The 12178-nt window shown below is 39.3% G+C and overlaps 2 protein-coding genes, 1 non-coding gene and 1 pseudogene across 3 annotated transcripts in view; 3 read left to right on the top strand and 1 right to left on the bottom strand.

The window, feature by feature from the left end:
• LOC104764700 lies at nt 1088-4314 on the top strand (annotated as a pseudogene).
• On the top strand, nt 4503-5273 carry LOC104764699. Its single transcript, XM_010488282.2, has one exon. The coding sequence runs from the start codon at nt 4612-4614 to the stop codon at nt 5062-5064; it is 453 nt and encodes a 150-aa protein (XP_010486584.1). The 5' UTR covers nt 4503-4611; the 3' UTR covers nt 5065-5273.
• Nucleotides 5528-5610, bottom strand: TRNAL-UAA. Its single transcript has one exon. It is a non-coding gene; the product is annotated as a tRNA-Leu (tRNA).
• LOC104767401 (DEMETER-like protein 2) overlaps nt 10120-12178 on the top strand; it is an 11878-nt gene continuing 9819 nt past the window's right edge. Inside the window, 2 exon segments of the mRNA XM_019240798.1 lie at nt 10120-11035; nt 11232-12160. Of these exon segments, the coding sequence (XP_019096343.1) occupies nt 10807-11035; nt 11232-12160 (1158 nt within the window). The 5' untranslated portion in view covers nt 10120-10806.

Below are 12178 nucleotides of genomic sequence, written 5' to 3'. Positions count from 1 at the left end.
AACCCACAATCCCTTGATTAGAAGTCAAATGCCTTATCCATTAGGCCACGGGCGCATTTTGTTTGCAATCGTCGAGACCTGATTTTTTTCACCGACAGTAAGATTCAATGAGCAATTCAAGATTTAATGAACCTACATGTTTTTCATATTGGAGGAGCATCATCTAATATCAACAAATAGCGTGAAACCAAACGTGATTTGAAATTGCTTTGAAAGTCCTAACAGTTTTCATCTAATGAAATTTGTATTTTTTGTCCGAATATGAATATGTGTTACCAAAGTTGAGTTAAATCACAAACACTCCCGTTATTAAATTAGTGTCGTGAATTATAGTGTACAGTTTTGATTTGTCCCTGAACAAATGATGGCAAAGTGATCGGACGGGACGAGTATACACAGTGGGCACGATGATGACTCATGATATTAGTATGATTACTTGTTGTAAGACATAAGAATCGTTCACCATTTCAAGCAATCATACTACTATATCTAAAATTGAGAGGTAGACATTGGACTAAACCAATTTCTTTTCAGATGTAAATGTCAACACTTTTTTTCCAATGTTTTAAATTGAAAGTACTAATGACTGTAACGGAAGCTGATACTCGGCACATAGATAATGTCATAATGGTTACGACTTACGACATGTAATGCTTCTCATGTGCTGTTTCCATTGGTTAGGATTTGGATACTTGAGTTTACGGTTACAATTTACGACTTGGTGGGTTTTTTAATTTTGGTTTTGTGAAACTTGAGATAAAATCACACGCAATTTGGTTTTGTTCGTATTTTTTCAGAACATTTCTTTTTCTTTTTGCATGAACATGTATTTTTTACAAAACAACACTCTTAATTATGATATTGTTCAATGAACACAAAGTAGATCATGTAAAGAAACTTTATATCTAGAAAATAATTCAATAGAGGAGCATATAATATCATCATAACACGAATGAGATGTCATACTATTCAAGAAAGTTGAATTAAATGGCATATGGGTTTAATTTAACCAAACCGAATCATGTTTGGTTCGGTTTTGTTTGGCTGATTAAGCATTTTTTTATTTTTTATTCCCAACCAACCCTTACCACTGCCTAACGGAGCCGTTTTGTGACGGCCCATCCCCTTTTGCGCTAGTTCACGTCTTGACGCCTTCTTCTTCCGTTTCTTCGTCCTCTCGCCGCTAATTAACGCCGTCTCTGGTGCTACCGCCGCCGTGTAACCCTAACGGTATCTTTAATGGCGTCGTGTGATGACGATTTCTCTCTACTTGGAGACGATCAATCAAACCCTAACCAACATCAACATCACCACCATCACCAAGTTCTTCATCACACACCGTACGCTACTAGGCGATTCACCCCGAAGCCATCGAACCAGATCCATTTGTCGCATCACCACCAGAGGAACGGCGACGAGGACGACGAGAACGATGTCGTTGTAGAGGCTTCCTCCGCTTTTCACGGTGTCAATCCTTTCGTGGCGGACGAAAATTCGAATCCGTATGATGATAATAACGCAGCTGTCGACGAAGACGAGGATCTCGATGCGGACAGATCCAGAGTCGGAGGTGNTCCAGAATCGGAGGTGCTCGTCTAGAGAAGAGGCAGAGTCAGGAGGAGCTTAGTGACGGAGGAACAACGAATGGTGGTGAGACCACTCCCCATGGTAGCTTTAAGCGGCCGAGGACATCGTCTTCCTCTGCTGGTGAGTACAGGAAGGATAGGGAAGAGTGGAGTGATGCGGCGATCGCGTGTTTGTTAGATGCGTATTCCGATAAGTTCACACAGCTTAACCGAGGGAATCTGCGGGGGAGGGATTGGGAAGATGTAGCTTCATCGGTGAGTGAGAGGTGTGACAAGCTGAGTAAAAGTGTAGAGCAGTGTAAAAACAAGATCGATAATCTCAAGAAGAGGTATAAGCTAGAAAGGCATAGGATGAGTGGTGGAACATCATCTAGCAACTGGCCCTGGTTCAAGAAGATGGAAGATATTGTGGGCAATTCATTGGCGACGAAAGGTGCGTCGGATGAAGATAGAAGCGGCAGCTCAATGGGGAATCCTGTGAAGCCAGCTAGGAGGTAATGCAGAAACGATCACTAGCATCCCTGTTGTATTGTGTTCTTGCCCTCTTGTGAATTTGAAAGTTTTTGGTTTTGTATTCTTGTTTCAGGTATCCCTTGGTAACGTATAACCCTCCAGTTCAGATAAATAACGTCAAACCCAAGGCTAATTCACACCCTAGATGGCGAAGAGTGGTTCTGAAAATCAGTGGGGCAGCTCTTGCTTGCACGGGTCCTAATAACATAGATCCAAAGGTTTCTTCCAGACTCCATTATCTTTTTCGTTCAAATATTTTCATTATTTGGTTCAGCATTAAATTCTCTTCTTGGTTATTTAGGTAATCAATCTGATTGCCAGGGAAGTTGCAATGGCTTGTCGTCTTGGTGTAGAGGTAATACTCAGTTCGAGACTGTTAGTGATTTTATCCTTTCGTTGGACAAATGGTATTTATAGTTTGTTTCTTTCAGGTAGCGATAGTTGTTGGGAGTCGGAACTTTTTTTGTGGCAGCACATGGATAACTGCTACTGGTCTGGATAGAACCACTGCATATCATATCAGGTTGGTCAAAATATTTCAGTAGCTTTTGCCTGCAGAATGTATTGTGCTTTGTCGAAATTATGATTGCTGTAGTATGATAATTGAACTGGCTACTACAAATACTGTATGAGAATTTTATCTGCTATTTTGGTGGGTTATGTTTTCATATAGATTCATTGTGGTCTGAAATTCTCACAGATCTGTTGTTTTTTTCATCATACAAATGATCTTACATATCATCATTGCCAAAACATCCATGCACTTCGCAGCTAATTTATATCGTCTTACTATATTTGTCGACATCTTAGAGATGGTTGTTCAGATCAACAAATCAATTTTCTATTTTTTTATGGAGATAGGCTGTTCAGATCAACAAATTTGTATTGTCTTAGTAATATATCAACGAATTTGTCATGGGTTGTTCAGATAAACAAAAGTATGTTCTGTTTTGGTGGATATAGGTTGTTCTGCTCACCAAATCTTTGTTGTGTAACAGTATGATGGCTTCTGTGATGAATTCTGCTTTGCTTCAATCATCTCTAGAGAAAATAGGGGTTCAGGCACGATTACAAACTGCAATATCGGTTCAAGGTGTCGGGGAGCCTTACAATCGTCAACGAGCGACCAGACATCTAGATAAGGGAAGAGTGGTAATATTTGGTGGCATAGGTGCAACGCTTGGAAATCCACTTTTATCCTCTGATGCATCTGCCGCCCTTCGAGCTATAGACAGTACAAATTTTTACTCCCTTTTAGTGTTCCTTACTGCACCAACTTAAATCTCGATCAGTAACTGGTTTGAAGTCCTAACCTAAGTCTCTCCTACACATTATCAGTTAATGCGGAGGCAGTGGTGAAAGGAACAAACGTTGATGGTGTGTATGACTGCCATTCACAAGATAGTAATGTGACATTCGAGCATATAACATTTCAAGATTTGGCTTCTAGAGGTCTTACATCAATGGATACAATGGCCCTTAACTTCTGTGAAGAGAACAGCCTTCCAGGTCGGGGTCTCTCTCTCTCTCTCTCTCTCTCTCTCTCTCTCCCTCTCTTATATCAGACACTGGGATAAATAGTTAAACCTGGTGATTTGCAGATTATAGAATTTGTCTTTGGAATTCATCGGTAAACATGTAGATATTCCTTAGGTTTGTTCTCACCTCATCCATTGTAGGCCATTCGGTGCTAGACGGTTTACTCTAGATGGGACCTCTAGAAGCCTGATTTCACTATAATAAAATGAATACATAGCCAGTGATGATTGCTTAGCACTGGGATGATAGAATAAAATATTGAGAATGTAAAGAACTGATCCTTCTTGTCTGGGTGTATATATAAATACAGTGGTGGTATTCAACTTTCTGGAAGCTGGGAACATCACAAAGGCGTTATGCGGAGAACAAGTGGGTACTTTGATCGATAGAAACGGGAGGGGAGTGAGTTAGTAGTAGTACGTATACGTGTCTTCTTCATTCGTATGGCTTCTGTAACTTTATAAACTCGTTTTTAAGTAATTATATTTTCATAGATGAGTTGACAAACCAAAGGAGAGTCTCTTAGCTCTTCTTCACTTGGAGTTGCTCTCCTTTCACTAAGTTTTTTTTTTTCTTTTAATCAATTTTTTTTTTCTTAGCAGCATCTGAGTTGAGTTAACTCTGCAGTTGTATATTCCTCACGTTGTAATATTAATGTATCTTGATGTCGTATCTATGTAATCTGATCATGATGTGAACAAAAAAAAAGCACATGTATGGGGTCGTCGAACGGATAATTACGACATTGTATTAGATAATTAAAGCAAAAATAGAAAGAAAATATAGTAAAAAAAGAGACGTTTCCGTAAGCTACGAGAAAGACAACGTATTCGCTAGAACGTTCGTCAGATATATATGTCTCCTCCCTTCTTATCCACTCTTCACTCTCTCTATATTTATATATAAACAAAACACTCTTCAGTTCTCTTGAAATAGCAAAGTATTGTGATCATCATACTTGAATCTTTTTGAGATGCAGGCTGTATCGGTTGACGAAACCAAAAACACGGTGGTGCTACGAGCGCAGCACCAGAACGAGGAAGGTCGGAAAGCTGTTGACAAGTTCGAATTGAAGACTCGTAATCCGGAGACGATCAAGAGCGTCGAGCGTAAGCTGATGGAGAAAGGCGTACAGCGGATGGATCGTCATCCTTCCGACGGGATTCCGCTCAGGCGACCGCCGTCGAAGTCAGGTCACGGTGGGAAGTACACGTGGGAGGGACCGGATCGGATGGAGGATTACGAGATGCAGCCAGATCCGGCGGCGATGGATGAAGGGGATCCTAACTACGATGAGGAACAGGTTAAGAAGAATCTCGATGATGACGTGGCGGTGGATCTTGTCAAAGGAGAGGTTGAGGTGGCCAAGAAAGCCCCTGCTGGTGTGGCTAGAGTTGAGGTTGATCCTCGCTTAGTCAGTCCTTGAGTGTGTTTTCTCTTAGAGGTCGTTGGAAGAAGGAAGGAAAATGTTGGGGCCAATGTGAGAAAGAGAGAAAGATGTTGGGGGGATGTGGAATTTTAAGTTTCTTGTTGTGATGACTTGTAATGTTTCGGTGCTGGAACTTATCTCTGTAAAAAACAATAATTGATCTGTTTGCATTGAAAATTCAACACTCAGTGGCTTTTTTTCTTTCTTTTCACTATTTAGTGCTTTGAACAGTTTTGTTGCCATTATCCACAACAACATTGAAGTTAGGTCTGTTCTGCATATTATGTGTGTATAATATGAATAAACACGCCAAGTGTCATCTCTAGTTCAGTCACATGTACATATTTAATGTGCGGGCAAGTCCCCAAGCATACGCATAGACTCAACACTATATAGACAAACTATATTAAACTCACACGACAACGATAGAGGGAAACAAAAAATCTTGGAGAAAAAAAAATGCAGGCTGTGGGGTTCGAACCCACGCGCACTTATGTGCAGAAGAACTTAAGTCTTCCCCCTTAACCTCTCGGGCAAACCTGCGCTGATGCTTAATCTTTCATATTGTTTACTGATATTTACAATTGTTTAATCGTATTGTACGAGGAAATCGGCCCAACGCAAAACTTTAACACCGAAACATATATAGGCCCAGTTACAAATGGATTCATATTGCAAGACACACATATGGATTCATATAATCTCCTAAATCCTAATCTGTTTGCATTAATCTGAAAAATAAACATCAGTTTAGATATAACCAAACAGCTCCACTGTGTTTAGAGCTTAGTGTGTTGTTTGTTTTTCGTCCTTGATTTCAGTGTCACCTTCTACTTTGGAAAATGTTAATGGATTTTTAGGCCCAAATCGATCAACCACACACACATTTATGCAAAAGATGTATTGACTGCGTTGAAACGGTTTCTAAACGGAATCGTAGACACGTGATTTTTATTGTTTACGGTTTGGTCATGCGGTTCTCCTCCTCCCTTCTTCTTATTCCACTTGCGCAGACCAATCAATGGCACTCTCTCTTCTTTTTGTTTTGGCAGTTTGTGCTACTCCGACAACAGAATGAAGCATTTAATCTCTCAAATGACCATTATACCCCTTTCTCTTTGTAGCCTTTTGTTTTTATCTTTTTGGTATTTTGTGTTTTTTTAATTTCGTGTGGAAAATGATCTCTTTCGTATTTGTGGATTACATTACTATTTTCTCCTACATGTACTTTTTAGCTATGCTTTTCTATTTCTGGTACATTGCATTGTTTCTAAAAAAAATAAAGATGAGATTAAACCACATTAATGTAAAAAAATAGTTATGGGAGAGAGATTATAATAAGATTCTCTTACTCAAGTGAAAAAAAAAAAAACAAGTGGGCCACTATGAAAAGCTAAGGTCAGACTTAGGAATTCAATTCATCAAAATCAAAATATAATTTAAGAGGTCAATTGTGTAATTAATTTTTTTTATAGGGGTCAATTCTGCTATTTTATCAGGGTCAATTTGATTTTTTTCCTAAAAATTCAACTAAATTTAAAATTTCACCAGGGTCAATTGACCCACATGCTTCTACCCTAGCTCCGCCCATGCGTACTCATATACAGCTTTTTAATATGTACTGTGTAACTCAATTTTGATCGTGCAGTAATTTTGTAACAAGAGTTTATTTATCAGTTTTATAAAAAATATGTTGTAAACTACAGAAACTCGAAGGAGATTTTCTCTTCTTCTTATTATTATTAATCCAGTCGAGAGTTACATATATATAGTGAAAGGCAAAGCCCAAATACATTAGGACTAGTAAACCGACATAGATTAAGGAGGTGACCGATGGGCCTTATGGGCCGTGTATGGACCGGTTATGGAAATCCACTCATCCGTGTTTTACAACACTCCCCCTTGGATGACATAACGGTGCAAATGCTAAGTAGGATCTCTGTAATGCGCTTGGGGGTGCTGCCTCATTAAAACCTTACCAGGAAAACCCATTGGGACAAAACCATGGTGAAGGAAAAAGAGTACAACACGCATTACTCCCCCTGTTCCAAGCATCCCTAGAAGTCCTTAAGTCTCCGCATTCCAATCTGGTGCATGAGCTTCTTGAATGTTGACGTCGGTAAAGATTTGGTGAAGAGATCGGTTGAATTGTCGCAAGAAGGAACTTGTACCACCTGAACTTCTCCGGCCTTTTGTAGTTCATGTGTGAAGAAGAACTTTGGTAAAATATGCTTCGTCCGATCTCCCTTGATATATCCTTCCTTGAGTTGTGCGATGCAGGCTGTATTGTCTTCATAGGTAACCGTTGGTTCCTTATCGTCGGCCATGCCACAATATGTCCTGATATGTTGAGTCATCGATCTCAACCATACACACTCACGGCTGGCTTCATGCATAGCTAAGATTTCCACATGATTAGATGATGTGGCTGCAATAGTTTGCTTCATAGAACGCCATGAAATAGTTGTACCACCGTGTGTAAATACATAGCCGGTTTGAGACCTTGCATTATGTGGATCCAATAGATAACCTGCACCAGCAAAACCAACTAAACCTTCTTTGTTATAGTTAGTATAATATAAACCCAAATCAAGTGTTCCTTGTAGGTAACGCAATACATGTTTGATACCGTTCCAGTGCCTTTGGGTTGGACATGAACTAAATCTAGCTAGGAGGTTCACAGCAAAACATATGTCTAGTCTAGTGTGGCTAGCCAAGAACATTAACGCTCCTATAGCACTGAGGTATGACACTTCAGGACCGAGAATTTCTTCATCGTCCTTCCTCATGGATCACTATCCAAATTCAAGCTTCTCACAACCATTGGGCTAGGCAATGGGTGAGCTTGGTCCATATTAAACCTCTTGAGTACCTTTTCAGTATATGCCATTTGATGCACAAGGATTCCATCATTTATGTATTCAAGTTGCAATCCCAAACAGAACTTAGTCTTGCCTAGGTCTTTCATCTCGAATTCTTTCTTTAGATATTCGACTGTTTGGGCGATTTCTCCAGAGGTTCCTAGGATATTCAAATCATCCACATATACTGCTATGATGACAAACCCTTTGTTTGCAAACTTCTTTATAAATATATATGGACTGATAGGATCATTCTTATAGCCCTCTTTGACTAGGTACTCACTTAGTCTATTGTACTACATACGCCCACTTTGTTTCAGTCTATAAAGGGATTTGTTTAGCTTTATGCAGTATTGTTCTCGAGAACCGCTCTTATCTTTGAGCTATATACCCTCTGGTAATCTCATATATATTTCATTATCCAGTGGACCATATAGATATGCGGTCACAACATCCATTAACCGCAAATCCAGTTTTTCTCTTATAGCCAGACTTAGTAAATATCTAAAAGTCATTGCATCCATCACAGGGGAGTATGTCTCCTTATAATCTATTCCTGGTATTTAAGAGAATCCTTGTGTGACAAGCCGTGCCTTATATCTCACGATTTCATTATTCTCATTCTCTTTCTTACAAAGACCCATTTATGTCCAACTGGCTTTATATCGAATGGTGTCCTTAAGATCGGACCAAACACATTCCTTTTCTTTAATGAACTTAATTCCACGTCGATAGCTTCTTTCCATTTTAACCATTTTGGTCTTTGAGTGCACTCTAAAATGGATGTGGGTTCATGATCCTCATTTATTTCAAGTGCTACCTTGTATGCAAATATTTCATCGATGTCGACATCTTTCCGGTTCCATTGAATTCCAGACATGATATAATTTATTGAGAACACATTATTATCAATATCTTCAGGACCTTGAGGTTCAGCGTCCCAAACCTCACTCGGTACCTTAGGATTTGCCGCGGCCATTTCTGTAATTTCCTTAACCTCGGTTTGATTTGCACCTTTCTTAGATTTCTGAGGGTTCTTACCTTTGGAACCTATTGGTCTACCACGTTTCAAACGGACCTTAGACTCTGTAGCAACTTAATTATTGTGTTCCTTTTGAACATCAATACGTAATGGTGCATTACAAGCTGGTATGTACGATTTTATTACTCTCTTAGGGTTAGCAAAGGAATCTGGCAATTGATTAGGTAGCTTTTGCAAATGTATTATCTTTAGGACCTTTGCATCACATGCTAGAGTGCGAGGATCTTGCCTCTGAAACTCCAAAGACTCTGAAACTCCAAAAACTTGGACTCTCGCTTACTTGGCTTCCTCTTTTTCTCTATGGTAAGTCTCTCCTGCAACTTCAAGCTCTCATTTTCAGATCACTTTCTTTATTTTCGAATCAAATCTCTATTCTTTTTGAAAAATCTCTACTCTTATGTCAATTGAACGACATTAGAATTAAAACATTTTGAGGAAATTTCACCTACCACAAAAGAATCAATTCAATTTTTTTGTATCCACAGGCAAAAGAAGAGGAGAAATGATCTGGTTTAACAACATGCTTGAACCAGACATGCAACACAATCTACAGCCCGNTTATGTCCAACTGGCTTTATATCGAATGGTGTCCTTAAGATCGGACCAAACACATTCCTTTTCTTTAATGAACTTAATTCCACGTCGATAGCTTCTTTCCATTTTAACCATTTTGGTCTTTGAGTGCACTCTAAAATGGATGTGGGTTCATGATCCTCATTTATTTCAAGTGCTACCTTGTATGCAAATATTTCATCGATGTCGACATCTTTCCGGTTCCATTGAATTCCAGACATGATATAATTTATTGAGAACACATTATTATCAATATCTTCAGGACCTTGAGGTTCAGCGTCCCAAACCTCACTCGGTACCTTAGGATTTGCCGCGGCCATTTCTGTAATTTCCTTAACCTCGGTTTGATTTGCACCTTTCTTAGATTTCTGAGGGTTCTTACCTTTGGAACCTATTGGTCTACCACGTTTCAAACGGACCTTAGACTCTGTAGCAACTTAATTATTGTGTTCCTTTTGAACATCAATACGTAATGGTGCATTACAAGCTGGTATGTACGATTTTATTACTCTCTTAGGGTTAGCAAAGGAATCTGGCAATTGATTAGGTAGCTTTTGCAAATGTATTATCTTTAGGACCTTTGCATCACATGCTAGAGTGCGAGGATCTTGCCTCTGAAACTCCAAAGACTCTGAAACTCCAAAAACTTGGACTCTCGCTTACTTGGCTTCCTCTTTTTCTCTATGGTAAGTCTCTCCTGCAACTTCAAGCTCTCATTTTCAGATCACTTTCTTTATTTTCGAATCAAATCTCTATTCTTTTTGAAAAATCTCTACTCTTATGTCAATTGAACGACATTAGAATTAAAACATTTTGAGGAAATTTCACCTACCACAAAAGAATCAATTCAATTTTTTTGTATCCACAGGCAAAAGAAGAGGAGAAATGATCTGGTTTAACAACATGCTTGAACCAGACATGCAACACAATCTACAGCCCGAACCAAACAGGTTTTTTTTTGTTGCTTTTACTGCTTTTTAAGTGATTTACTCTGTTCTTCTGAAAATTTCCAGATATTTTGGTGATTCTGTTTTGTGTAAACTGTGGAAAAGGAAGAAAACAAATCAGATATCTTTCACTGTTTAGCAACAAAGGAAATTTTTGATGAACTGGTTTTGGTTGTGTGATCTTTGTGTGACACTGCAATTACTTTTTTTCTTTTTTGTTAATTTATACTTTATATGGAAAGATGTGAAGTGGAATTGTTTATTTATTGATCATTTCAGGAGGAGGCTTAGTCTTGAAATACCTGGGTTGTATAATATGTCTTGTACAGAATTATTGGCTCTGGCTAATAACACAGACGCGTACGGCACAAGTTCATCAGTTGGTGCATCATCATCATCATCATCATCACTTAGCTCTCAATACTCAATGGATTCATGGATTAATAGTAGGAGGATGGAGTCTAATCCGTTGTTTTCAAACCCTGGATCCTCCCTTGGGATAAATACAGGCATTTCTGGACAAAGAACAATGCAAACACAACAATGTGAGTAAACCTGAATTTGTAGGATTTTTTTTATAAAATTGTCATGTTGCAGCATAGTATAGTGAAGAGTTAGATGGTTTGCTTTGTGAATTTTGACATATTGGAGAATAGATTTAGACTGGACCTTTAAGTCAAAGTAGGTTTCATAATATGAATTCTATTTTTACCTGATATCTTATGTCTTGGTGAACCACAGATGATGTGTCAACTCAACAGAGGTTTCTTTGTGACCTTAATCGTACACCTGAAGAGATGGTGAGCACCAGTCTGCGACCAACAGAAGCTGAGTTGCCTCCGATCACATTAGAAAGGCCAGCCAGAAGATTAGCTGAAACAGACCAGGAGCCTCACGACCCTATCAAGAAGTCTATCCTTGAAACTGGATCTCGTGCAGGAGTAAAGAGAGGAAGACCACGAAATAATGAGAAAGGACAGCTGAAAACACCGGCACCGAAGAAAAAAAAGACCAGGCCAAAGGTTGTTGGTGAAGGCAAAACAAACAAAGCCTCATCATCTAAACCAAGGGTTAAAACATCCTCTGCTGCTACTGCTACTGCTGCTACTGCTACTGCTGCTGCTGCTCCTCCACCTGCTGCTACTGCTACTAAAACTTCTGAAGAGACCAGTTATGTACGGCCAAAAAGATCAAGCGGCAGATTTTTGCGACTTGACTTTGACGTTCAAGACGAAGAAGAGGAATATTGTGGTCTAGATTTCCCTTCAGAAGGTCACACAGGTGGAGAAGGACCAACCGATAGAACACTTGTGATATTTAGTAACATTCCAAAGGGAAGACGGAAAAGGAGAACCAATGCCTTTAAGAGAAAACAAAGAATCAATCCGTCTTCATCAGAACAAGGCAATGATGGCCTCGGTTCTATGCTGTCCCCGGTCAACACAGGACCAGCAACTCTCGAGGAATCAGAACAAGACATTCCCAGTGAATCACACATTTCTCAAAGCTTGGGAAGAAAAAGATCATCCATAGTTACCAGACCAAGGAACGTCCGGTCACTGAGTAAACTTATAAAAAGCATTGTAGCAAACAAACGTGGTAGAAAAGTACATAACCGTCGTGGCAGACCTCCGCAGGTTAAAGTTAACCGTCGTGGCAGACCTCCGCAGGTTAAAGCTAACCGTCGT

The sequence above is a fragment of the Camelina sativa genome, chromosome 19 (assembly GCF_000633955.1).
Source record: "Camelina sativa cultivar DH55 chromosome 19, Cs, whole genome shotgun sequence".
NCBI lineage: Eukaryota > Viridiplantae > Streptophyta > Magnoliopsida > Brassicales > Brassicaceae > Camelina > Camelina sativa.
Note: the sequence above shows the minus strand (reverse complement) of the source record. Positions and strands in the feature narration are given on the sequence as shown.